General features: G+C 37.3%; 2 protein-coding genes across 3 annotated transcripts in view; both read right to left on the bottom strand.

Annotated features, from left to right (window-relative positions):
- Positions 1-1,385: 1,385 nt before the first annotated feature.
- PSMA6 (proteasome 20S subunit alpha 6) lies at positions 1,386-14,255 on the bottom strand. Its single transcript, XM_032230873.1, has 7 exons — positions 14,031-14,255; positions 12,259-12,353; positions 11,554-11,635; positions 9,832-9,987; positions 6,785-6,963; positions 2,349-2,443; positions 1,386-1,587 (listed from the first exon to the last, which is right to left on the bottom strand). Exons 1-7 carry the CDS (start codon positions 14,104-14,106, stop codon positions 1,530-1,532), a joined length of 741 nt encoding a protein of 246 aa, XP_032086764.1. The 5' UTR covers positions 14,107-14,255; the 3' UTR covers positions 1,386-1,529.
- A 1,072-nt stretch (positions 14,256-15,327) lies between these two features.
- The window catches only part of PRORP (protein only RNase P catalytic subunit), a 45,072-nt gene continuing 32,853 nt past the window's right edge, over positions 15,328-27,546 (bottom strand). For both annotated transcript variants that reach the window (XM_032230851.1, XM_032230859.1), the window contains exons 6-8: positions 18,068-18,216; positions 16,832-17,027; positions 15,328-16,423 (exon numbers count right to left, since the gene is read on the bottom strand). In XM_032230851.1, coding sequence (XP_032086742.1) covers positions 16,295-16,423; positions 16,832-17,027; positions 18,068-18,216 — 474 coding nt within the window. In that variant the 3' untranslated portion in view covers positions 15,328-16,294. The remainder of the gene's footprint in view (positions 16,424-16,831; positions 17,028-18,067; positions 18,217-27,546) is intronic.

Below are 27,546 nucleotides of genomic sequence, written 5' to 3'. Positions count from 1 at the left end.
TGCACTTCTGCTCCCACATGAACCTTCATTCAGCCAAATGTGCAAAGCTCCACTTGCATGTGAGCACAAGTGCCCTCCTCTCGCATGAGTGGAGCTTTGCACATTTGCCCATCACTTGCACAGCCTGGTTTCTAGCAGGCTGTGTAGTGCTTGAGGGCATACAGAGAGCGCCATAATCTCTTTTTCTCTGCCAATCATTTTCTGAGTTCACTATTTCATGTTTAACAAAGTTTAGGAATTTAGGGAAGCTTGTAAAATAATGTGAAGAATTCATGTTGAGTCTTGTAGGCTGAAAGGCTAGGATGGTGATTTAAAACTTGAAAAGTGTGCATTTGTTGCTATATAAAAACTGCAAAGGTATGCTGGATTCTTGAAATACAAGAGTCAGGTATTATCCAAGTTAGGTTCAGAAGTGAAAACTCACACATACAATAAACTTAACATGTTTTAAGATATTCTTAAGATATGAAGTAGGTTAAAACAATAACTACTTTTAACATTTCATGGAGTTTTTATTGTATTTTTATTTGTTGTTTTAACTGCTAAAGTCTTGCTGACTATGATGGCCAATTGAAAATTTCCCCCTCACCAAAAAAAGCTGATCAAGCAGCAGTTTTAATGTAAGCAGTTTTAAATGCAACTTGAAATTATCCCAACACCTGGTGAAATCTTAACCTGCTTTTCTGGTATTTTAACTGATGAAGAGATCTGGAGATCATAAGAGCTTTCATATGTTATAAGTAAAGTTATTGCAACGACTGGCAGATTGGCTATAACATCACTGAAGCAGACATGTACCACATCTGAGATTGGTGAAAGACAAATTAGCCTAATAAATTATACATTCAAGATAGATTTTGAAATCAGTCCCATGGTTCTTTTAACACATTCTAAACTTTCAGAAACCCGCTGACTCTGAGGAAAGTACTTCTGAGAGTATACAAAAAGTGTTTCAAACTGTTTCAAATGTAACATTTTGTATGCCCCAATTTTCTTCTCAAATCATCATATACTTGAATGCAGCTTTGCAAATGTTACATCTTTTGTCACTTCAATTGGTTTTCAATTATATTGTATTCATCTCTGCTTATTGGACTCACACAAAAAATACAGTAAATGAAGCTAGTGCTGCACACACATTTATCCAGAAAATAAGATCAGTGGGCCTATCTTTTCACATATACAGAAGATCAGCATAGAATTTTTTGCTATGTTTCCAAAAGTAGTAAGGGATCCTTTATTAGTATGCTGTGCATAGTGAAATTCTGGAAGACTTAAAAATGCGGGAGGGACTATACTCCATTCTCAAAGGAATAAAAGTTATAGATTGAGTCACAGCATCTCTGACCTGTAACTTTAATATCAAACAATGAGAGAACAAACCATTCCAAAACCTCACTTTATTTATCAAGGTGAAGAAGTACATCAGATACAGAGGATTCTTTTTTCAACCCATAATTCAGAACCACCCATTTGTATTCACCAAACATTTTGCCTTGCAATCACAGAATGAGCCATTTTAAACAGAGTTAATCTCTCTCTGCTAGAGCGACAAGATGTATATCAATTTCGGCTTCTGTAAGAATCCTAGAAAGAGGGAAAAGCAATGGGAATTTTAATGCTTCACCTCAAATAATCACTTTATTTATTTATTTAAAACATTTGTATGTTTTACCCATTTAAAAATTAAACTCTGGACAATTTCTAAATAAAACACAATATATAATCAATAAAAACAGAGAAATATAACTTCTTAGGACTTGTAAGGTGGCAACTTTTAAGGGAAGGGACGTGAAGCATGTCTGTCCTACCCAATCTGGTGGGATGAACAAATACCAAGGATTTGCAGCACAATTATATTAATTGCAAATTAATTTTACAAAGGAAACATTATAGAAGTGTCTGTGTGAGTTATTTTTGAGTTCCACATGCTGGAATATCTGGGTTCAGGCTCTGCTAGAGTCTACAGGAAAAGCATGCACTGTGTAAAATATGTATTGTGTAAACTATTAAAGCATAGCATAGAATCAATATGCTAACCTGTGCCTAGTATCTCCAGCATTATGTTAAGAAAGGAATCATCTTTCTTGCCAATGCAATGCTGTGACATTAATTGCTGCTATGCAATTTGCTTTGGATTCCAAAGGTCTATAATTAACTTTTCCTTCGTAGTTATAGTGGCATACACCCATATCAGACATATTTAAGTGGATGTATTTAGATACCAAGTGTTACATAATAAACTGACCACGTACTAGTGCCAGGATACAGGTAACAGAGAGCACACTAAAAATTAAGATAGCCACAATCAACCTACCCAACAAGAAAAAAAATCAATTTCATATTACCTGAATTTTGGATTATCAACTGTAACAACCCCTACTTCTATTTCAGATGGTTTGAAGTCAATGGACAAAACAGTAGAAAGACAGGTAATTGCGGTCTACAAGTAAAACATAAAACAAATCTGATCAGAAATATTGTTAGTACTAGTTATTTCAAAATCTGGTTTTTATTTTAGATATTTATTATTCTTTGTCCATTCATAGGCAGAGCCCATTTATAGATATCTGAAATGCAAAATTCTAGCAGCTTTGAAAAGGAAAAAAAATTAGTCTATAAATTAATTTCTTAGTTAGGAATTATCTGTAAAGACAATCACAGTGTAAATAGCAGTGTAATTCTTAGTAGCATTCATATCGTCAAAGCTTTCCAGCACATTTAAAATTATTTTAGTAAAATTACTATTGTTCTGAATATCTATAAGTAGTCCTCAACATGACCAAAATTGCGGCTAAAATTTCTGTTGCTAAGCGAGACATTTATTAAGTGGGAATTTTGCCCCATTTTACAACCTTTCTTACTACAATTGTTAAGTGAATCACTGCAACTGTTAAGTTAGTAACATAGCTGTTAAGTGAATCTGGCATCTCCATTGATTTTGATTGTCAAAAAGTCTCAAAAGGTGATCACATGATCCCAGGATACTACAATCATAAGTGTGTCAGTTAACAAGCACCTGAATTTCGATCATGTGACCATGGGGATGTTGCAATTGATATATGAATGACGTTAATCAAGATGGTGTTAAGTCAAGGACCACCTTGACTTAACTATACTATAGCTAATAATAATTAACTATAGTATAGTTATATATAAGGTATGTATAACCAGCACCAACCCATTATACTATTAACTATACTATAGTTAATAGTACTATAATGGGTTGATGCTGGTTATATATACCTTATATGGTCGCTAAATTTACTATTTTGAATAAATTTGAATATTCATTTATCTTAAGCATTGCTAAAAATACAGTTTGTTCCCCAGCATAAATTTAGTTAAATGCCTGAATCAAAGCAAGGCTCAATGCAAGCAACAATCACACTCCTTCTCTTGGTCCTAATTATAGCCAAAATGCTATGTAAATTATCAGCATTTATGAAAAAAAAATGACATGTTTATAGTGCCACAATTCTTGCTACTAAAGTATGAACCCCAAACTCTTTCTACAGTTTAAAAGGGCTCCACAGAAAGCTATACATCTCCTGTATTCTAATTCCCTATGCCCTAATAATTATGACACAAACAAATTCAAATGTTCTTTAAGGCTCATTTTAACACTATTGCTGTATGGACTAGGTTATTGCTTTAATTTTTTTTTTTAAAAGTAGTCTAAGGAGGCAGACCTTATCTTATGGCTCAATTATATCAACTAAAATAAAATTTATTAATAGTAACTTGCAACATTTTGTTGACACAATACTAAAAAATATATGCTTATTATAAAATTGTAATAAGTTGCATATGACAGATCTGGTGCTGACTTCAGCTCAAACCACCCTCTGCCAAATTGCAATTTAAAGAAAACAAATAACATCATCAGACCAACAAGATAAAATCTCAGCAATATTCCTTATGATTACATGGTAAAGATAAATAATAAATGTAATAGATTTGATTTCATAAATAAAACACCCAAAGAAGTCTGGATTGAAATTAATTATATGCTTAATGATGAACCAAACAAGTATCCTGAAATGTAAAAAGCAAAAAAAAAGGCAAAATTTATTAGGAGAAACAATCACTTTTAATATGTTCTACTGTACTGATGGCTTGAAATGAGGAAAAGTGGAGGAATCTCTTGTTAAAAGTGAAAGTGAATAAAAAACTAGTCAACTTTTTTAAAAAAAAGATACATGCTTTCACTACATTGCTCACATTTTATTTTAAAACTTCCACCTTTCTTTTTGAGAATTTCATCAACTACCAGTTTCTCAGCCTTCCCCTTCAATCGCTCACTTTTATTATTCATTATCCATTCATTCAATCAATCCTATCACTTCTTGTTTTACAAACATACACTCTATTTTTATGATTCCACTTCTGTGCCTGACTCTGTTTTAAATAACAAAACATATCAGACATTTTCACTTTGACAAGCATTGATTCCACACAATGACATTACCCACAATCTTTTAATGCCTTTACAAATTTATCTATCCACTCTAATTTTTCATTTTTTATGATTTCCTGAAAGAAAAGGATGAGATTTCCAATGCTTTCCATAGCAGCACAAGAAAAACATATGGAGGTGGCAGACAACCTCCTGTCCAAATATCTTAAAATCTTGGGAAAATTCTTCACTAACTGAAGGTTCACTCTCTTTCACCAGCAAAACAGTAACTACTTCCTTCCACCTTAACAAACTAGCATATGAAGCCCCAAAGGTCTATTAAACAACTTACTTCCCTATAATCCCGATCCAAAGTACCTTGGAGTAATATTGGACCAGATTCTGTCCTGTAAGGTACACCTAGAGAATACAGTGGCAAAAATCAATACTAGGAACAACATGCCCCAGAACTTATGTGGAACTAAATGGGGTGCTTCAGCTGCCACCTTCAGGTCATCAGCACTAGGTGCCCCCTGTATGGCTTAATAGCTGCCATACTAGTAAATTAGACACCAGACTCAGCGACACCAAGAGGATTATAAGCGGATGTATTAAAACCACTTCAACTTGCTGGCTTCCTGTTCTGAGCCACATAACACCACCAGTTTTACAAAGGCAAGATGCACTAGTGAGAAAATACAGAAAAATTATGAAAAACTTACTGCTACCAATGAATGCCAAACTTCCTCATTTATTAGCCGGAAGATTCAAATCCAGGAAACCCACACTGGCACTTGCACATCTGCCCAAGAACTTTAACACTGATTCCCAATGGAAATCCAAATGGGTGGCTTAAAGCCCAGACATAAGACATATAAATAACCCTACAAAAAAGGTGCCAGGCTTTGAACTACGACGTCAGCAATGGACAATCCTGAATAGGATTCGCACCTATCAAACGGCATCTGCTGGGATTCTCTGTATAAATGAGACATAGTATCCTCCCTTCACTGTGACTGTGGATTCCACATTAAACTGTAGATCATATCATGACCGGCTGTAAGCTGAGGGTATATACCGGTCTAGTATCTGATTTTAATATAAAAATGCTGCGCTTGTATGGTTAGATGATCTAGTCATTGGTATTTGAACATAGATCTTTTCAACATTTATATGTTGTGTTTTACTAATCTAGGTGAAATGTTAATATATATGCCACTTCACGTATGATATAACATACACTAAATAAATACATCCAATGCTCCCTACCAGATACCCACAAGAAAACTCAATGGGGAAGCTGGCAGGATGTTGGAAATTGCTCTTGCTGCTTTTTAGCCTGCTCTTGGTCATTCTCTTTCTCTGTTTAGGTAAGGAAAAAATCTCTGAAACCCTACCAGGCACCGGTTGTCTAGTACAATCCTACCCTTGATACAAATCAATTCAGGTGATCAGCCAGCAATATCATCTGTACACATATTCATACAGCCAATCAAATGCATTTCTAACATCACAACATTCTTATTTATATATCACACTTAAACACCAGGGAATTTTCCTACTGCATGCTCATTTGTGCACTGTCCCTGAGCCATGCTGCACTCCCATGCTGATCCACACAGCAATTCTTATGCACTTTCCCTGTCCCAAACGGTATCTCTTACGTACCTCTTGCCCCCCACTGACCAGCACCTTTCTTACCTCTTACTGCTGAGGTCCACCTAACCAAGGCAGCTGCTGGTCTTTCATAAGGCCTCTGTGCAGCCTCATCAGCTTTGGGGAGGCTGTGCAAGGGAAGCCCAAAGGGCAAAATTGGGAGACAGATAGGCGGGTGGGGGGAGTTGAAGCACACACAGTGCTAGTAATTATGGACAGGCTGCCACGCACCTGAATTTTGAGCATGCAACTGTGGGGGCACTGCAACAGCCATAACTTAGCATTTGGTGCCATTGTAACTTAAAATGGCCGCTGAATGAATGATCATTAAGTGAGGAGGACTAAATGTATTCCATTATTAATTTATTGCTGACATTACTGTAATTGATTTAATGGAAAGCTCTGCCAAGGAAGACAACAGTATTTATCACAAGAAATAATAAGTGTTATTCATCTGCCGGTGAGTTCAACTGAGTTTATTGATGTATAATTTTAGCAACATGCTGTAGAAAGATGAAATGCCAGTTGGGATGCATTTCAGCATTTTTAGAATAGAAAATACTGATGAGAATAAATCACATAAGCAAATTTTACTCTAAGCACACCACTTAGAAGACAACATCTTATATAATGATAGTGACCACACTAAAGCAAACAGGGCATCCATCACAAACCTTCCATTTTAGATTGCAACCAATTAAGCCTGGACATCCTATCCTATGGACTTACCTCCACTGTCTGTTCAAATGTCCAGTCCAATTTTTTCTTCACTTTCTTTTCAAGAAAGCTAGTTGATTCTGTTTGTTTAACTCCTGCAGCTGTGGCCTTAAACCCACAGTAATATCCGGCTGGATCACACTTGTATACCTGAGGATTGTTTTCTTCATCAATGCCAATCATAATCATGCCTTTAAAGAAATAATAATTTTGAATAATAATTTTATTTAAATACATATGGCATGCCATATCAACAGTGTGATTCTGAACAACTAACAGCAGCTAACAAAACATAAAATATGTAAACAAAGACAGCTTTCTTATTTTTTCAAAGAAGTTGGTTCTAATCAAGTTTTTTAAATACACCCTTTATACAAAATATGCGTGAATAGACTTCAGCCTTTGTTCAGTATAGCAATTCTCTTTAGCTCATTAAATATCTTAATATTTAATATTATTTAATATTTGACAGTGCAGACAGGTTAGAATTATTGGAGCAATTGTGCAGCGATTGTTGCTGTTCCTAGTTTGAGATTTGGAAGATTAGAAGCCTTGCAACCAAAAATACTCTTAATACTCTTGACAATCAAGAACTTTGTTTGCAAATGCCAAGTTTAACCTTTTCCTGTCCAACAATACATGCTCCCCTCCTTTCCTTCCTTAGAGAAAAACAGACTACCATTGTTTCAGTTTCCTAATAATTCTTTTGGCAATGTTTGCATCTTCTTCAGCTCTCAGTAACTTTATGGTCCAGTGACCAAGAACAACTATTTCAAGTCTGGTTAATACTAAAAATTAATATAAAGGCATTATTTAAATTATTTTCTGTTAAGACTTCAACATCCTAATTAAGATCAGAACTATTCCCCAAGTTAAAGGGTTTTCTAAAATATATTCTCTTTTTAAACATCTGCATTTATAAAATCCTTTTTTTTTTGGATTTGGAAAAATGTAAGCAAAAGTTTGCCAGACAGACAGTAAAGTCACTTTAGTCTAATGGGAAAGTCAGTTTGGTCTAGTGGTCAGGGCATCAGGCTAGGAACTGGGAGCTCATGAGCTCTCGTGTTACCTTGGGCCTGAAAGCCACCTAAGTGACTCTGGGCCAGTCTCTCCCTCACAGGATTGTTGTTGTAGGGAAATAGGAGGAGAAAGGAGAACAAGATTTTTTTGCCATCCTGATTTATTTATAAAAATAAAAAATGTGGGATATAAAAAATAATAATTCAAAATAACTTTTGGTTAACATATTATACTTAGTCCTATTTCCATTTTAAAGCAAATTCCTGGTATTAATGGAATTTCCATAAATTTGAAGATTGCTTGACTTCTACAATTTCTTATAATTCAGTTGACAGAATTCTAATTCCTAGACTCCAATTTTCATTTTACAACTCTCTCTTCAAAGCAGAACACCATTCAGAGCTCAAGAGTCACGTGTGTAGAACTGATTTTTAATAATCAAGAGACCGTATTTTTGGAGTATAAGATCCACGTTTTTCCCTCAAAAAAGAGGCTGAAAATCTGGGTGCGTCTTATACACTGAATACAGCATTTTTTGCCTCCTGAAACCCCGCCTCCTTCACTAAAATGGCCGTGCAGAACCCGTAGAAGGCTCTCAAAGAGCTCCTGGGGGCTGGGGAGAGCAGAAATGAGTGAAAAACGGGCCGTTTTACTCAATTTTGCTCCCCCACCCCCCCAGGAGTACTATAAGTCTCCCACAGGCTATGCATGCAATTTCTTTGACCAAAAAACGGGCCCATTTTCATGAAAAACGGGCCGTTGTTTGCTCATTTTGGGGGGGGGGCACCCCCTAGGAGCACTCTGCAAGCCCCCTAAAGGCTATTCATGCCTTTTTGGAGGGGGGAGACGGGCCCGTTTTCACGAAAAACACCATGCAGGCATTTTGGGAGATTTGCAGAGTGCAAAAACCTTTTTAAAAAATAAATAAATAAATAGCCTCTTCAAAACCTTAGTGCGTCTTATACTCCGATAAATACGGTACCTAAGATTTTATTTCATGCTTTTCAATGTATCATTTAACAGCTATCACTAGAAAGCTATGTATCTCATAAAATATGCAGTATTTTAAATAATATTTATATGTAACTATTTTAAATAATCGAGTAATCTAACTAATGTTGCACAAGCAAGGCTTCTGAAAATAGTGATCCAGGCAAAACTAAGAAAACGATAAATCCTACTGCAGACACATCTATCATTAGTAGACTCAGCATCCTTGACATAAAATGATGCATTTTTTAAAATTTTTGTTTCACCAAAATAAAATCATTTTACTAACTCTTAGATTAACACTGAACAGATACCATTTCCAATGTTGTCATCCAAATACAACTAAAATTCAATTAAAGGAACTCATTGCATTAAAATTTATATAGGTCAGCATTTTAGGGCAAAATACATTAAAAAGGCAAGCCTGTTATTCTGAAGAACATTAATCTTATTTGATGCATTGTTGTTTTTTTTAAAAAAATGGGATCTAACCCAAGAAGAGCAATCAATGGAAACATTTTAAAATGAACAAATCTATAAAGCTTTTGTATGAGAATCCACTCTTTTACTTTCTTATGGTTGGGATGCAGTAAACCAGAAGGAAGCATATTCATTTGAAAACAGCATTAGTATTTGTCAAGTAAGCTTCTCTAAAAACTTGAACTGATGACATACATCGCTGCAGTTATGAAATAAACCAAGAGAAAGAATATAAGATTGTGCAATTCCCAATTAATATTGCTGCTTAATTGTATGGGGTAAGTTAGAAGGAGGCAATCTGATGTCTTCCAGACGTTTTTGACAATAACCTCTATAATCTCAAAGCACAGACCATAATAATTGAGCTACATAGAAAGAGTAAACGGGGGGAAAGAGGGAAGGCAGATTGCCACCCCGTGTGTTCAACAGAATACTAGCATTTATCCTAATATTAAAAAATGAATTTTATATACGTCAAAATATTTTGTGGAGATCAATTGTTGATGAGAATTCCTGGCTTCATTACACACAACAGTTTGTTATTACTTTCACTTTGTATTTATACTTACAGCAACCAAGAGGTCTCATTTCAGCATTCTGTGTATAGACCTGAGAAATATCTGCAATTCTTTTACATAGCATATCCACTGGAATCTCATAACCGTATTTGTACTTCCAGTTAGCAGCCTCATAGCGAGCTCGCTGCACCTGGGATCTACTGTCCGCTGTTGTAGAAATAAAAGATCCAAAGTCATTCTCATATGCCTTTTAACAGTATAACTGCAAAGAAAAAGTACTTAAATTCAAACAAAAGACTTTTTAAAATTCTCATATTCCTAAAAATATACAGGTAGCCCTTGACTTACAACTATCTGTTTAATGACAAAGTTACAATGGCATTGAAAAAAGTGACTGACTGTTTTCACACTTATGACTATTGCAGCATTGCCACAACTACATGATCAAAATTCAGACCCTTGGCAATTGGGATGTATTTACAACAGTTGGAGTGTCCCAGGGTCAGCTTTTGCGATCTTTAGACAGCCAAGTCAATGGGGAAGCCAAATTCACTTAACAACTGTGTTACTAACTTAACACAGGGAGGTCAGGGAAAGTGAACAAGGATGTGAAGAGATACAATGCAGGCTGGAGAAGGTGGGCAAGGGATATGGTATGGGTCAGTAATGGTGAGATGGATGTACAAGAACCAGTGTGGGTAAGGAGAGCGCAAGAAAGTATGCGGGAGGGAAGAATCAGGGAGGGTGCAAGGATGGACTGTGGAGGGTGCAGCACTGTGAAGTTTCCGCTGTTCGCCCATGAAGCCAATGTTGAGAAAAGATAGGAGACAAATTTTCTCGGGATGGAGCGACCCAGACTGGAACCTGAGAGCCCCTTTTATTGAGACAGGACAAAGGCAGGAGGAGCAATAGCATGTGATAAAAAACAGCCTGTAAAAGTACAATTTCTAATCTACTGCTTCAGGAAAGTTCTCTCTATATATGGTCAAATCCTGGACGTCAATGGTAGAGCACATCTCAGAATGTTATGTTATTCACTATCAGGTTGTTATGGCTTTCTAGGAGTTTGTTTTCTCCTGTGTGATTCAGCGTGACTCTGCAGGCCCTAGTATGAACTAGGCCATGGAGGACACACACCTGCACAAGGAACTATATTACAACACAGCACAGATATGTGGATGTGTTAGTGAAGCACCACAAGTCCAAGAAAGGTGCATAAATGGCTGCAGCATAAGCACAGAGAGGCTGGGGAAGGTGCACAGGTAACCTTCTCTGCTGGCTTCCCCTTTGATTTTCTGGGGAAGCTGTCAGGAAAGATTGCAAATGGAAAACAAATTATGTGGGGTGCTGCAGCCAGTCTTAATTATGAACTGATTACCAAGTGCTCAGATCACGATTATGTGATTGTGGGGTTGCCAGGATGGCTGGAACTCTGAGGAATGGTCATAATAACTATTTTTTCAGCATCATCATAATTTCAAATGGTTGATGAACAAATGCCCATAGGTTGAGGATTACCTGTAGCCCAAGATATATCCCTCCAAATCTGAAATATTATTATTCCACCCTCTTCCCTTCCCAGGTATTTTAATAAGTATGGGTAAGATTAAAAATTAGTACCATCATCTAATGCCATTTCTAAAAATGCATTCCATTGCCTTTAGATGATGTTCTTGATTATGCAATATTAAAGTATTATTTAAAAGAAAAATAAAATGAGATACTTCACTTCTCTACAACCTATTAACTATCTGATTTATCTTACGTTTATACCTGTCATTCCGGTCATTACACATCCAATATTTTCAGTTATTCTGAATAAGTGAGTCACTGTGTTCGAATCCAGTAGCTTGTCCTAAAGAATCAAACAAAAAACAATTTCATCAAAAAACAATTTCATCAAAAAATAATTTCATCAAAAAACAATAGTGAGATATACATGGTATGTAGTTTTTTTTTTAATTTAGCAGGGAAAATATATAATTCATGTCATACATAGGACATTTGATGGTTGAGAACAGGCGCATTTATCTGGAAAAATTCTTCTTAAGAATATTGTTGATTCTACTGACACTGTAATCATAATTTCATTTTATCATTAACAATTTTCAATGTTATCTTTTGAACATTATGGAAAATATTCTTTCCCCAAAGAAAATATTCTTTCCTAAGAACTTCAAAGTTGGATTTTCCATCATTCTACAAAATTCCAATACTCTTCATTAGTAAGATCCAGTGGTGGGTTTCCATTTTTTTTTAGTATTGGTTCGCTCGTGTGACCGAGAAGCATTCAGCCGGGTGACCGGAGCCTCCCGCTGCCGCCACTACCGGTTTGCCCGATCTGGGAGCAACCCACCTCTAGTAAGATAAAAGCACAGAAGAATTAAAAATAAGGAACCACAAAGATACCAGTCAGCCATACATGTGGTCAAAGATTATCCATAGTCATATTATAGGTCTTGCTAAAAAAATACTTACAGGTACTTTTTTCTGTGTGACAATAACTGCACAGTCCTTTCCACGAACAGCTACTGATGTCAGTCCACCCTGGTTTATGGCCTTGAATGCATATTCTAGTGATACATTGAACACAGATTTTACCAACAGTACTTGTAACAGAGTCAGCATCATATACAAACTTTCATTAAAAGCAGATAGTTCACATCCACAACAATGTCTTAGACCAGCAGCCCTAAACTTTTTGGGCACCAGGGACAGGTTCTATGGAGGGCCATTTTTTCACAGATTAGGACAAGCGTACTTTTGCACCTGCCTGGACCCCGCCTGTGCATGTATGGGGTGTCGCTTGCTTGTGCAGCCTGGTTTCTGCTTGCTTGCTGGCCCGGGAGTTGGGGACCCCTGGCATAGACTAAGTGTTGTACCACTTAAAAGTGATGCTACTGTATTTTTTTTTATTTGAAATATCCAGATAGCTATAATTGAGTTGTGGTAGCATAGTGGTTAGAATGCAATATTGCAGGCTAATTCAGCTCACTGCCAGGAGTTCGATCCTGATCAGCTCAAGGTTGACTCAGCCTTCCATCCTTCCAAGATTGGTAAAATGAAGACCCAGATTGTTGATGGCATATGTTGATTCTGTAAACCATTTAGAGAGGGCTGTAAAGCATTATGAAGTCGTATGTAAGTCTAAGTGTTATTGCTATTTAGAATCTTCATATTCTGTATTCACATTTATCTATACTATCAGATACTAAATTGAGTCTCATACATGCAAAATACAGTAGAAATGTAATCAGGCCCACAGACTATTTTGGTAAACTCTTACCTGTGGGATCAATAAACCATAAGTGTCACATCACAAAAGCATACACCTCTCATGTCTATATTCTGATTTTTTGCACTCTCACCACTGTCCTCTCTCGCCATAGTTCAACATCATAAAACGACTCACAAGTAAATAAATGCCAGAGGAAAAGCAGGGTAATTCTTTACCAGCCTTCAATTGGGTGGCCCTTTGAATGACCCACTTCCCAGAACGTGCAGCTACTATTGCAGAAAGCTGGGAATTATGTACAATGCATCTGAAAAGGCACCCCTCTGAGCCTTAATCCCGAGTTATGCCACGAAGTCAGCATTGAGAAGAAAAAAAACCCAAAGCGGTAAACTTTCGCAAGGGGGGAAAGTAATACTTCTCAAGGCTCCATTTTTCCCTCCCCATCTACATCTTGCAACGTGTAACAGGTTCACATTGGTGTGATGGGACTGGGTGTTTGTTAATGTGATTGATTGGGTTAGGGATGTTTTTTCTTTGTCTTCACTGTGAGCTGCCTTGTGTCGGGGACAGTGCACTGAGAGATCTCAACTAATCTCTTTGTACATATGTTGTGCACTGACAATAAAGAATTATTATTATTACTAGCGCTCGGGAGCGTTCCCACTTTCCCCGAGCGTTTTGTTTCGCTTTCGCTTTCGCGCAATGACGAAGGTTTTTCCCCCCCTGCTGACAACGGGTGATCTTTCCAAGCCCGCCTATTTACACCTAAGAAAATACCCGAAGCGCCTCGTACAGTAAGCAGTAGGTGAAGGGCTTGAAAGCCACCGCGACTGCAACACGAGTCTCTTTGGGACGCTGACTGCTCCCCCGTTTCTCTACCAGGCGCCCCACTTCAGGGAAAGGAAGAAGCCGAAGGATTCATTAACATGCATTTTTTTTCTTCCCCTCCTTCGCGAGAGGGAAAGAAAAGCGGGCGTCCTGCATCGTGACGAGGCGGTTTTTGCCACTCACTTACCTACTTGATATAGGCGCCCTTCGGGGGAAAAAATAGTAATGTGCCGGTCAAAGCCGGCGCTGGAGCCTCGAGACATGGTCGCGCAGAGAAAGCAAAAAAAGCGGCAACAGTGGGGGGAACTGTCCGCGAACACAGCATGCGAAAAGGTTTCTACTTCCAGCGGCCGGGGAGGGAAGGTGGGCTGAAAGCGAGCGAGACGGAGTAGTGCTTCCGGGGCTACGAGGTCACGCGCAGGCGCAACGAGGAGCCTTTACCCTCCCAGAAGCGGAGGAACTGGTACGCTTGGTTTCCTATTCGTTTGTTCCTTAGTCACGGTTGCGCAAAGGCGCAGAAGCAACGATAATCACGCCGGCCCCAACGAGAAAACAAACGTTTCTTGGCTGCCGCACATGCGCTTTAAAGAGTTAGATGCAAGAATTTAAAAGCCCTTTTTGACAGAAGGCGCGCGCGGGGGTGGGGGCTTTTAAAGAGTGAGTGTTCTCGCGCGATATTTCGGTAGCTGTTTGAACGTTGTGAATCGGTGTTTTCGGGACGAAACTTTGTGCAACACCAGACTGTGTTCATTAACAGAATCACGTAACCGAACTGGGATCGTTCCCCACCATCTTTTTTTAAAGGCTTCTAAAAACTCTCTTGACCGATTTCAAAATAAAACCGGGCATGATGAAATTGGATGGCAAACTAGGAGGAATTATCAGAACTACCTGTATAGACTAAGTAAGAGTCAGAAGACAATAATAAGCTGCTGTCAATCAAGGAGAGCTGTGTTGATCTGTGAAAAGAAAACGGGCATCTGGTGCCACCTTTTCCAGCTAACAATTTGGTTATCCTCAAATTACAACCACAATTGAGCCCAACTTTTGTGGCTAAGTGAGACATTTGTTAAGTGAATTTTGCCCCATTTTATGACTTTTCTTTCCAAGGTCATTCACTTAACAGGTTGTTAAGTGAATCACTGCAGTTGTTAAACAAGTATCATGGTTAAGTGAATCTGGCTTCCCCATTGACTGCATGTCAGAAGGTTGCAAAAGGTCATCACATGACCCTGGAACACTGCAATGGTCATAAATGTGAGGTTGCCACGCATTTGAATTTTGATCACCTGACTAGGGATGCTGCAGCGGTCATAAATATGAAAAATGGTCATAAGTCACTTTTCTGGGCCATTATAACGTTGAACAGTCACTAAATGAACTGTTGTAAGTTGAGGACTACCTTACAGACTGCTTTCGAAGTTGTCATTTGTCAGAATTTGTATGATGATTTGTGTGTTAAATTTAAAATAAAAATCAGCTACCATTTTTCCTCAATTTTATATCTTTTACTATTACATCACATTCTAAAAAAGCCATTGAACACATTTTGCTGTTATTTGTGAAAACGTTTAATTGCTTAAAAATAAAACAAGCTATAATTCTATTTTGAACTGTAATGGTGTTAAAAAATATTAACTGAAATTTCTTATGTACCTCATTCATTTACTGTATCTATTCTACTTAATATTTGCTAATGTAGGCTGACTAGCTGGAAAGAATTTCAAGGATGTTACATACTGTAATCAAAATATCCAGTATTGAAGAGGATAATAATAGTTCCATAATTGGGAAGCGAGGGGAAAGCCTACTGATATTCCAGTTTCTGGTGTACAAATTTTGAATTAGGTCCTTTCAAATGGGAACTCCAGAGGCAGTTACATTTTAGTAAATTTCTATCTACTTAATTTTTGTTCATGGTATCTCCATTCTTGAAGCTGTGTAATCTGCAAATTCTATAACAGAACTGGCTGTTTCTCAGTCACTTTTTCAATATTTAATGTGCTTCCTTCCTTCCCTGTTTTTCTACTTATGTCAGAAAAGTTTATCACAACCCACCAAAGTGAGAATTTTGGAACATATGAATAGTAAAATTCTAAAGTGAACAGATAATTGTTTCTCATAAGATGAGCTATATGGTACCAAATGCTCATCTGGAAAGGAGAAACATAAGAAAAATATATATTTACTGATGAAAAGCAGAGAAATAAAAATATACAACTCATCAAAAAGCAATTTGTTTAAACCACAATTACATTTATGAATCATAAAGAACTGTTGCATCACAATTTTCAATATTTGTAGAATTAAATATTGTTTGTAACTTAGAGATTCATTTAAGTCTGGGTCTGTTGTCTTAGAAAAGGAATACGTTTTAAATGGTTTGCTTGAAATTTATTTGAAATAAAGGTGCTATGTATACATTTTCACTTTGAACAAAAAAAGCATCTTTTATTTCTTCTGAAGACAGAGCCACTTCATTGGAATTTCATAAGAAACTCTGTTGGACAAGTTGTCATCATAGGGAATGTGCCATGTATTACCATCAGTCTGCACAATCGTATCATATGGCAAAGCATCCTATTAAATAATGAACAACAGGACTGCATTATATATTTTGCACAAGAATATTAAGATTTTATAATATATTTTAAACCAAAGGTAGGAAACTTGGTATCCTCCAGTAATGAACTGAGGGAACATTTAATTGAACCAGGTCCCATCCCCCCCCCCTCCATCTTTATATATTCTCTTACATAAGATTACAATCAAAGCATTGATAAAAGTGGTTTCTCATAACGGAATGTAATCCAAAAACAATCCTTCAGTAAGCCAGTATATAAATATTAAACATTACAAATTATGCTGAGGACATTTTTATTGGAAAAAATCATCTGGGCTTTCTTTACAAAGACTAAACCCCTTTTGATTTATCACTCATGCTAGATAATTATTAAACAAGAACAGCACTAATATGTGCAACAGTACCTCAAATGTTAATATCTTTCCTGGTAGATAGCTTGACACTACCATCTGATGTCCACGTTGCCATTTAAAAAACAAGCGTCGAGTAACACTGTCAGAAAGAACAGCTTTGTGATCCCGTAATAGATCTCTAGTTACCATCATACAGTGACCACCTGAGTGAAAAGCGGCATAGAGCAGAAATGGATCATCTTTAGACCTATTTTTTTTAAAAAAGGCAAACAGAAATATTATGTACACCATTGTAGTTTGCACAGTAAATTACTATAGAACTGATTCAAATAATTATTTCAAGATCCTAACTATGAGGCATTTAACTTGTTTGATCTTAGCATTATGTCCATATCATGGGTATCTATTTAAATAGTTCTCCAAGTGAAGTATTTTGTTTCCTGGTTTCCCTAAAAGTTGTTCTAAAAGTTGATGATAGAATATGTGTAGCTATATTTTACTAATAAATAGCAGTTTACAGATTTTGCCTAAAAATAGATGATTACATTTCCTATCAGTTCAAAGAAATAAACAGGTATTTGTTAAGCATTGAATTTTTTTGTTTTAAACTGAAAACCTCCATCTGATAAGGTTTCATTAAATTGCATTTAAATAGAAATTAAAATAAGACTAGTTAAAAGATACTGTGTCATATTCATTTTTCTGTTGGAGGTGTAAAAATTAGAGGAATCTCATAGATCCATACAATGTGATTAGTGGACATATTTTTGGAACAGAGTGTTTATTGTTATCAGTAGATTTGTGGGAAAATATTTAAATGTTAAAGATATTAACATATTCTATATGTTTCTATTTTATTTTATTTTTTGTTTCTATTAATTTCTTTAAGTTTAAAAATGGTATTGTTAATGGTGGGGAAGAGGGTTGGATATATAGTTATATTATCATTTTTTCTTCTAATTTGTTAATAAAAACACACGAATTGTGGGGTGGTTCATTATCATATTCAAAGGTAATTAGGTATGCAAAGTTGTTGACTGTTGTAAACAACAGCATTGCATTGTTCTGGATGAAATAACAAGTGAAAAGGCTGCATTTATCTATTCTATGGGAAAATATTACAAAATTGCAAAATAAAACATAGTATATCAAGAATTTATAGCATTATTATATATGAAATACAGTATATTATTTTTGTTGTTAAATTCAGTCTCGATGCTTATATGCAACCTGGGACTATTGCAAATATTTCTAAACATGATACTTTCTAAAAATCAAATAACATACGCATTATCAGTAAAGAAGAAATCTGCTTTCTTCTGCATCTCATCCATGTCTCTTTTTTTCCACTGAAATGAATTTTTCAGCATGTGTCTACGCCCGAGGACAAGCAATCGATGATACTTCTGTGCTAGGTAGTCGACCACATCCAGCAACTATGCAGGGAGGAAAAGAGTTTTAAAATGTAGATCTTGTTCATTCTTTTCTTTGTAGATTGGTGATTAAACATGATCCTATAGATTCATCTTTCTGAAGAACTAAAAAAAATCTAAATTTGTTAAAATGTTGGTTTTAGAAAAATCTAGGCTGAAAATGGAGAAGGTTTCTCATTACACCCATATTCTGAGTAGCTTTTCTTCTTTTTATAATCACTATGATGACTTAATTGTGATGATGCAATTTAAAGTCTTCTGGGATCAACATGAAACCGAACCAGAGCTACAGAACATGCTAGGGTAGAAGTAATTTGTTATTTTGTAGTTCAGTATGTTGCATAATTCTAGCTAATGCGTATCCCCAAACCTAAGACATGACAATGTCTTTTAGACCATATGACTTTTGCACTATTTTAAGAAGAATTCTTTCCTTAAATTGGGTTGCTTAACTCAGTTGTTTAGCCTGTGTAATTAAATTGATATTGAAGCAATAACCTGACTAGAGAAATCTAAAATAATCTCACCTAAACCACAAAGGGATATAATAAAAATATGATTATTAGAAAAGAGTTCCGTTTACCATATGCTTGCATAATAAATATCCCAAATGTTTGCACAAAAGTGATCCATATTCAAATAGATAAGAGGTACTTTTGTTTCAGGTATTTTGAAAATACATTAGTCTGTTTCTCTTTCTAATAGTTTGCTCTTCTATTTAATTTAAAGATTGGATATTATTATGATGGGCTATAAGTATACGTATAGGAGGATTTCCCATTTGGTTTCACTCCTATGTATAACTGCTTCTCAGAAAACAAGACACAAACTATTTTTAGACATAAGAAAAATGGCAAATGATTTTAACTGTTGAAATGAAATCTAATATAATTTATTTATTTTCTGTAATGACCCTGGCAGGATTGAAGTTTGTGACAAACATAGAATTTTGGAGATTCAGTACATTTGAGAAGATTGATGAATGAAAAAGATGATTGTGGGAAATGTGTTCCTGCTCCTTCTCCTATTGTTCTTGAGATCAGTGTTGGTTTCATGATCTTTACTTGTAGTGACAGTGGAAGCTTAAGTGATATAGAGCCATTTCTTGCAATTGCAAGGACTGAGTAAAACAGCTTAAAGCAGGAGTATCCAACCATGACAACTTTAAAACATGTGGATTTCAACTCCCAGAATTCCCCAATCAGCATAGGTATCTGGAGAATTGTGGGAGTTGAAGTCCTCAGGTCTTAAAGTTACCAAGATTGCACACCCATGGCTTCAAGTATTATGTTTCATAGACACTGCACTGGAAAACAAAGTGGTTTCCTTCACTCTTTTGTCAGTCTTTCAAACTGCTTAGCAGTAACGCAGGAATTCCATTTTATCATTTTTAATGTTTTAAAATAATAATAGTTTGATATTACTGTTTGCATGTCATCCAGAATCACTTGTTTTGAGAGATGGGAGACTACATAAATTTGAAATAAATATATAAATTCTCAAAACAGCTTTGCGAACAATGACTGTGAACATTGTTGGGTGGGTGGTATATATGATAAATGAAAATGGAAGGAATAGCATTTGGTGGAATGCTTTCACCAAATTATAAACATGATTCAAGATATTAGTACTGTATAGATGAGATATGACTTAATCACAGGTAGATCCAAGAATAGATGGAGAACTAGACATACATGGTTTGAACACCAGGTGTAGATGCGTACCTGGGCATAAAGCTACATACTTGTTTAGATCTGACAGCAATTAATTAGAATGTAGCAGCTGACCATAATTGACAATCAAAAGTGTACAGAATTACTATATAAATCAGGAATACTACCCAAAAGTCTCACATTCCAGTCATAGGGAGTAAATTGCAAAATAATACAGTACACATAAGTCATGCTTTTTAAAAGGTCAGGTTTTTTTATATACATGTCTTCCTTCTCAGATCATATAAAGATTTCTCAGATGGGAATTCCCTCAATAGTGTGGTAAGAAAGCACAAAGAAATTATGACTCAAGCAAATAGCTAATCACCTGCTATAGCTTTGTCACAGTTAAGGAAGTCACTTTCAGGTGAATTTATTTTTGGTGGTATGAGAAATACTCACAATATTTCATCCTTATAAGGCGTAGCAGTGGAATGTTTGAAACACTTCATTGATTCATTTTGTGCTTATATAAAAGTACCAATTCAGTTCACTGCTATGTGAAGAATGGATTCAAAAGGAAAATATGAGCCCTAGGATCTGATATAAATTGTTTTTCCATCTCTTTAGGAAAGTAGAATAAGTTCATGGAATTTAATATATTGCCACAAAAGCAATGCTATCATAAAATCTTAAGAGATAAATATGAAAGGTAAAGCAGCAAAACAGATAACTGTCTTTAAGATGTCAAGACAGACACAAAAAAACCACGCCATAATGAATCATCTCTATTTGTATGTGTGCTCTTCTGAAGAAAAAATATATTTAATATATTTCTGTGCTGATTTCCATAAAGTTATCTCTAAAGACATTTTCAAATATATAGTTAGGCACTGGATTTCTTTTCTTTAATTTCTACAAACCATTATGTATAATTTATTGTATTTCCAATTTTATTGCCATAAGATACATTTTTCTTTGATTTCCATTTAAGCAGGAATAATTTGTTAGAAAATTACTGAAACTGTTCTCCCTCAATATGAAAATGATGCCATAACACATGAAGTATTCTGAAGAAATTAACTTTTTAGAACATTGCAACAAGGAAAATATCTCTTGCATCACCACTGACAATTGTTCTTTACAGAAATAAATACCATTACATTCTGATCAGGTATAAAGCACAATACTGCTTCTCACAAATTATTTGTAGAAACAGGACAAATGTACAGTAGACCATTATTGCATAAGGAAAAAAACAAACGGTCAGTTTAACAATCCCTGGAAAAGGGGGAACAGATTTAAAGGATGATGATCATTTTTGAGCATAGAGTTGATGAACGTCTATGTGGAAGTGAAGGTACAGGTTAGTAATGGGGGAAGGCAGAATAATTGAATTGGAAAGGACCTTGGAGGTCTTCTAGTTCCACCCCCTGCCCAGCCAGGAAACTATGCCAGGAGTGTCAAACTCAGGTCACGGCAGTGTCACGTAGTGCAGTGGTTCACAAAGTGGGATGACTTAGGGGGGCGGCAGGGGGTGCTAAGAGGCAAGGGGGGCAGCAGAGGAGTGCTGGAGGTGGCCCCCTCGCAGGGCGCAAGACTCTATTTAGAATGACAGGACCATAGAAGGGATATAGTGTGTTGTGTGTAAATAACAAGCCCCAGATAGGCCATCCAGCCTCCAGTGAGAGAGCCTTATACCAGCAATAGGGAAGAAAACGGAGAAACGCACACCTATGGGTGCATTTAAAAGCAAAGCAGAGAAGCCAACTCGTTCCTTTCCCAAGGGTCCTTCTACCCACTTGGGAGCTCCTCTTGAAATCCTTACACACAAAGCAAGGGCTTTGCCTGGCTATTCCATTTTGTGCTCCTCCTCCCTGATTTTTTTTTTTTTTAAAAAACCTGGATTGAAAAAAGTGATCCAGGGTCGCCATAGGAGCCGAGCTTCCTTTCGCGAGTTGAGGCACCAAAGCCTATCAGCCTCCCGTCTGCTTTGCAGCCCGGAAGTGGGAGAGCAGAGAGGCGGTTTCCTAAGCCCAGGAGGGAGGGAGGGAGAGAGGGAGGAAGGAGGGTCCTGGAGGCAGAGAAGTGGGCTGCCTCTCTTTCTCTGCCAGTCTGCACTGGAGCAGCAGCCTTGGCAGCCAGCAGCACGGAAGGAGGGCGCCGCCCGTCCCGCCGTTAGAGCCTCTGTTTCTCTCCCACCCACCCAGGCCCACTGCATGTCAAGCCTGCAGTGCCCCCCAGCTGTTTCGGCCCAGGCCCCGCCGGTTTCATTAAGCATGGAGCAGGCCAAAGGTGAGGCGGAGTAGGTTTTGAGGGAAGGCGAGCATGCAAAGGGGGCTGCAGGAATACCTAGTGATGCAATGGCAGAGGCCTTCCTGCATGGCGACAGAGCTTTATTCTCCTCCAAAACCACATCTTCCCTCCCTCCCCCAAAACCTCTGGGCCAGATTTTTCTGCCACTGCCCTTCCTGCTGCCGGTGCTCAGGCTGCTCCCTGGCCCCAGAGAGAAGAGCACCCTGCCTGCGGCGTTGTCGCCACACTGGTGGGCTGCTCATGTGTCCTTGCCTAATCAAAAGGAAAACACCAGACGAAATTCCTTGGGATGAGCAAAAGGCTTTGAATGATCCTTGAAGGGCTCTTTTATTAGAAAAAGTTAGTTACAGCGTCATCAAAAAGGAGCGTATCAAAAGGCATATATAATCACACATGGCACAAGTAAACTAATGAAAAGTTCACAGCATTCTACAAATAAACCAATAGAAAATCACATCATGGCAAAGGGTGGGCAAAGGGGGAACAGAAGATTACAAGCTGCATGGCATTGGGAGGGGGAGAGAGGGAATAGAAAGTTATAGCACAGCATAGGGGGGAGAAAGGGCATGTGTGGGAGTAGCTGGCTCACATAGTTCTTGTTACATGAGGCTGCATAGTGAGTTATGACCGTTAGGCCAGAAAGATATTTCTGATGCGATGTTTTTGCATCCCTGTGTATGTGTGTTTCAGACAGCAGAAGCTGCCCTGCACGCAAACACCCGGAATGAATTCCAACATCTGCCAATCATAAATACAGCAGGGAAGCTGAGGAGGCGGGTGGGAAATACATGGGGGGGGGGGAATCTGTCGTACCCGCAAGGGAGATTTGCGTGACAGTAAATGGAATGGTTTCATAGGAAGTCAGGAAGAAATGAGCCGTTTCAATATTTAAGGTTTACATCTAGAAATCAGGGATTCTAGTTTTGGGTACCACAAGTTCCCCCTATGGCTTGTGCAGAAAAAGAGAGGATCAGAGTCTTGAGCTCTTCCTCTGCCTGTAACCAGGTTTTTAAAAACAGGGATCCTCCGGGATCTGAGGCGGCGTAGTGTGTTACTGATGGTAGCCTTTGTTATGTTGGTCCCAGCTCTCTGCAGGTCATTCACTAGGTCCCCCCATGTGGTTCTGGGATTTTTGCTCACCATTCTTGTGATCATTTTGACCCCACGGGGTGAGATCTTGCGTGGAGCCCCAGATCAAGGGAGATTATCAGTAGTCTTGTATGTCTTCCATTTTCTAATTATTGCTCCCACAGCTGATTTCTTCACAACAAGCTGCTTGCCTATTGCAGATTCAGTCTTCCCAGCCTGGTGCAGGTCTGCAATTTTGTTTCTGGTGTCCTTCGATAGCTCTTTGGTCTTCACCATAGTGGAGTTTGGAGTGTGACTGTTTGAGGTGTCTTTTATACTACTAACAACTTCAAACAGGTGCCATTAATACAGGTAATGAGTGGAGGACAGAGGACCCTCTTAAAGAAGAAGTTACAGGTCTGTGAGAGCCAGAAATCTTGCTTGTTTGTAGGTGACCAAATACTTATTTTCCACCATAATTTGCAAATAAATTCTTTCCAAATCAGACAATGTGATTGTCTGGATTTGTTTTCTCATTTTGTCCCTCATAGTTGAGGTCTACCTAAGATGTCAATTACAGGCCTCTCTCATCTTTTTAAATGGGAGAACTTGCACAATTGGTGGCTGACTAAATACTTTTTTGCCCCACTGTATTTGCAGCTGGCTCATATTTAAGTGATTGCCTACTAGGACTCCAAGATCTCGCTCACCAGGTAAGAGCCAAGTATCACCTATACTATATACCTGTGCATTTGGTTTTTCTTGCCCAAGTGTAGACCTTTAATTTTTTTCACCATTGAATTTAATTTTGTTAGATAGTGCCCAATGTTCAAGTCTGTCAATATCCTTCTGGATCTTAATTCTATGTTCTGGAGTGTTGGCTATTCCTGCCAGCTCAATTTGATCTATCCCCTTATCCAATTCATAGATGAAGATGTGGAAGAATACTGGAGCTAAGACAGACCCTTGGGGTATCTCACTGCATACTTTCCTCCATGTAAATGCAGTTCCATTGAGGACTGCACGTTGAGTGAGATTGGTCAGCCAGTAACAAATCCATCTGGTGATGATGCTGTATAACCCACATTTTTCTATCTTACCAAGTAGTATGTTGTAGTCTATTATGTTTGTAAGAAAATGCATTTTCTGAAAATGTGGCCTACTATATTTGTCTGAAAATACATTTGTTAGAAAATGAGTTGGGAACACATAGATTGTTTTGCATTGCTATGGATTATTAGATTGTTATGAAGTAGGAATCCATCGGCTAGTTACAGTAAACAGTGTTAATGAAAGAAATAATAGATTTGGGGGAAAGCTGCAAAATTCTTGAATGATTATGACCCAAAGAGAAAGTTATTCAGTTTGGTAATGTGAGTAAATGCATAGGAATGATATATGTATCATGATATATGGTTTTTTTTAAAAAAAAAAAACTACTGGGACATACAGAAGTTCAAGAAAAATTGAGAACAGATATTGTTTGGTGAGTATCTGCTTTTATTTGCTTGTTTCTAATGCACAGTTGAGGCATTCCTTAATACATAAAGATGGCATACAAAGGAATTTAAAAGTATAGTTGATTTGATGGTTTGTGATGAAAACATGAGAGAACAAATGAATGATACAAGGGTCATGAGTGGGGTTTTTTGTACTAATTGATCCCATAACCTGTAAGTGGATTATGAAAAAAAAATTGAAATAGAAAAAAGAGAGAGAAATAAGAGTTAAAATAGAATGATTGCAGGAGAGTAGCGCTATATGAAAAAAAACCTAAAATTGTAACTGTCTCCAAACTAGATGAATGGAAAGCAATGTAAGGAAATAGGTAATCTACTTGGAATATTTACTTGGAGTAAAAAGAATTATGTTACAAAGTGCCACAAATATACTGATGGAAAAATGAAAAAGGACACCTGCTAGAATGATGAAATGGAATAATCAATACATGAGAAAAATAAATGAAACAGAATAATCTCTGCAAAACCTAAGGATGAAAGAAAACTACATATTGTGTATATAAAGAGCAGAGCAGAGTAAATTAAAAATAAAAGTAATTAAATGACTTGAGATGTAACTGTGAAGTGTAGGTATACCGGAAAGTGTGTTTTCAAGATCAGCATGAAATTGACAGGAATATTTTAAGGAATATTACTGAAACATTAATATCCAAGGAGAAAAACATAAAAAAGAATTATTACGTGCTTCAAGACAATGGTTAAATATGGTTAAATATGGATTGGAGCAAGCTGTTTAAGATTGAACCTATGTCTGATACGCAAGTAGGAAGAATGGTGGTACTGTTCCCTCTACTCCAGGAAACAAGAGAAAATACAAAAACTATTGGGAGTTTATTAAGTATACTTGAGAAGGTGCTGAACAGCATTCTGATCAAAAGGGTGGGAGGGATGACTATGAACAAACTTTGCAGAGTATAGGCCAAATGTTTGCTCCTTGGCACATATATGAATGTGAAAAAGAAAACATTGTATATCTCCTAATTTAGAGTAGGCTATGACAAAATGAGTGGGCTTGAAATGTGGAATGTTTGCATGAAGTAGTTTTACATTTATTCAACAAAGACTTTCAAATAACAGTTCATTTCATTCCAATTTGATGGGTAGGGGTGGAAAAAGGATGTGGTCCTTTTTTTAAAAGTCTGCACAGGTAAAATTTCTTTGTAAGACTGAAACTTAATTTTAATTACAAATCTGTGTCTGACATGAGTAGATTCATTTTCCACTGTGTGGGTTTTAAAATGTTCCAAAAATACTCACACTGTATTTAGGTTAGTAAACATGAAACTGGGAGAAGCAATGACAGATTGGATCGGGGGCTTCCAGAGTGTGGAGCCAAAAGAGGTAATAAAATTTCTAAAATAATACAAAAGTTAAAAATACAGCCATTTTCAGTTGTGATACTCCCATTTAATTGCAAAAAATCACATATTACATTGACCACCAATCTACCAGGCCAAAACAAACCATAAAAGAAACTACCATTTTATATTGCAAAGCCTCTTCTTTACAATCTATTATTACTTTCTTAGTTGCTGCAAATTGCTTTTCAGTCTCTAAGAACAAAAACTTCAACCCAGATTCAACTTCCAAGGCCTGAAATGACATCCTTTCCTTACATTTTTAGTGGCTGGGTTCCCATAAGGCAGTTTGGTTTTACCTGTAAATCAACAATGGCAAGAAGACAGAGATTGATTTTGTTTCTTTTTATTGGCTATCCTGAACCTTTTTCTTTTTGTTTTTATGCTGAGTACAATGTCTCAATGAACTTAATTGAGACTTTCCTTTTAACTGGCTCCGGGTTTTTCCCTCTAGTAGCTGGCTGTTCTGATCTAAATTACATAGGAGAGGCAGGAATGAAGAGTGGAACTTTTCTCTAATATGGGCCAGTAAGTTTTGTTTTCTCCCCTACAGACTATCACCAGAGGATCAAATTAACTCTGGGGCTTTTCTTGACCAGGAACCAAGGCATAGTCTACTTAAATTTTGTATGCTTTATAGAAGGTCAAAAACCAATGTTTACCATATTTTTGGACTATAAGACGCACCGGACTATAAGACACGCTTAAATTTACGGAAGGAAAACAAGAAAAAAAATAGTTTTCACCCTTCCAGTCCCCCAGAAGCACTCTACACTGTTCCTCACATCCCATTTTTGCCACAAATGGGCCCATTTTTGGGCTCCCAAGCCCTCCACGCATTACGTTTTTGCCCTTCCAGACCCCCAGAAGCACTCTGCACTGTTTCTCACATCCCATTTTTGCTACAAATGGGCCCATTTTCAGGCTCCCAAGCCCTCCACGCATTGCGTTTTTGCCCTCCCAGGCCCCAAGAAGCATTCTCCAGTGATTTGCCTAGCCCGTTTTCACTATGAATGCACCAGTTCTGGCCTGCAGAGTGCTTCTGGTGCCCTGGGAAGGCAAAAACGCAACATGCAGAAGGATCAGGAGTCAAGAAATGGGCCTGTTTTTGGCAAAAATGCCCTTTTTGGCAAAAACGGGCTGTGCAGAGCACTGCAGAGTGCTTCTGGGGGCCTGGGAGGGCAAAAATGTGACATACTGACAGGGTTTGGGAGTCGAAAACCAGAAAATTGGGATGTGCGGAGCACTGCACAGTACTTCTGGGGTCCGGGGAGAGCAAAAACTATTACAAAACTATTATTAACTATTACTGTTACTATTAAATACTTTTAAACATAATACACAAGCAAGACGTGGAGGGTTCAGGAGGCCAAAAACACCCATATTCTGTTTATAAGATGCACCTAAATTTCACCCACT

Source organism: Thamnophis elegans, chromosome 1 (assembly GCF_009769535.1).
Source record: "Thamnophis elegans isolate rThaEle1 chromosome 1, rThaEle1.pri, whole genome shotgun sequence".
NCBI classification, from domain to species: domain Eukaryota; kingdom Metazoa; phylum Chordata; class Lepidosauria; order Squamata; family Colubridae; genus Thamnophis; species Thamnophis elegans.
The sequence above is the reverse complement of the archived record's forward strand: the minus strand, read 5'-3'. Positions and strand labels throughout refer to the sequence as shown.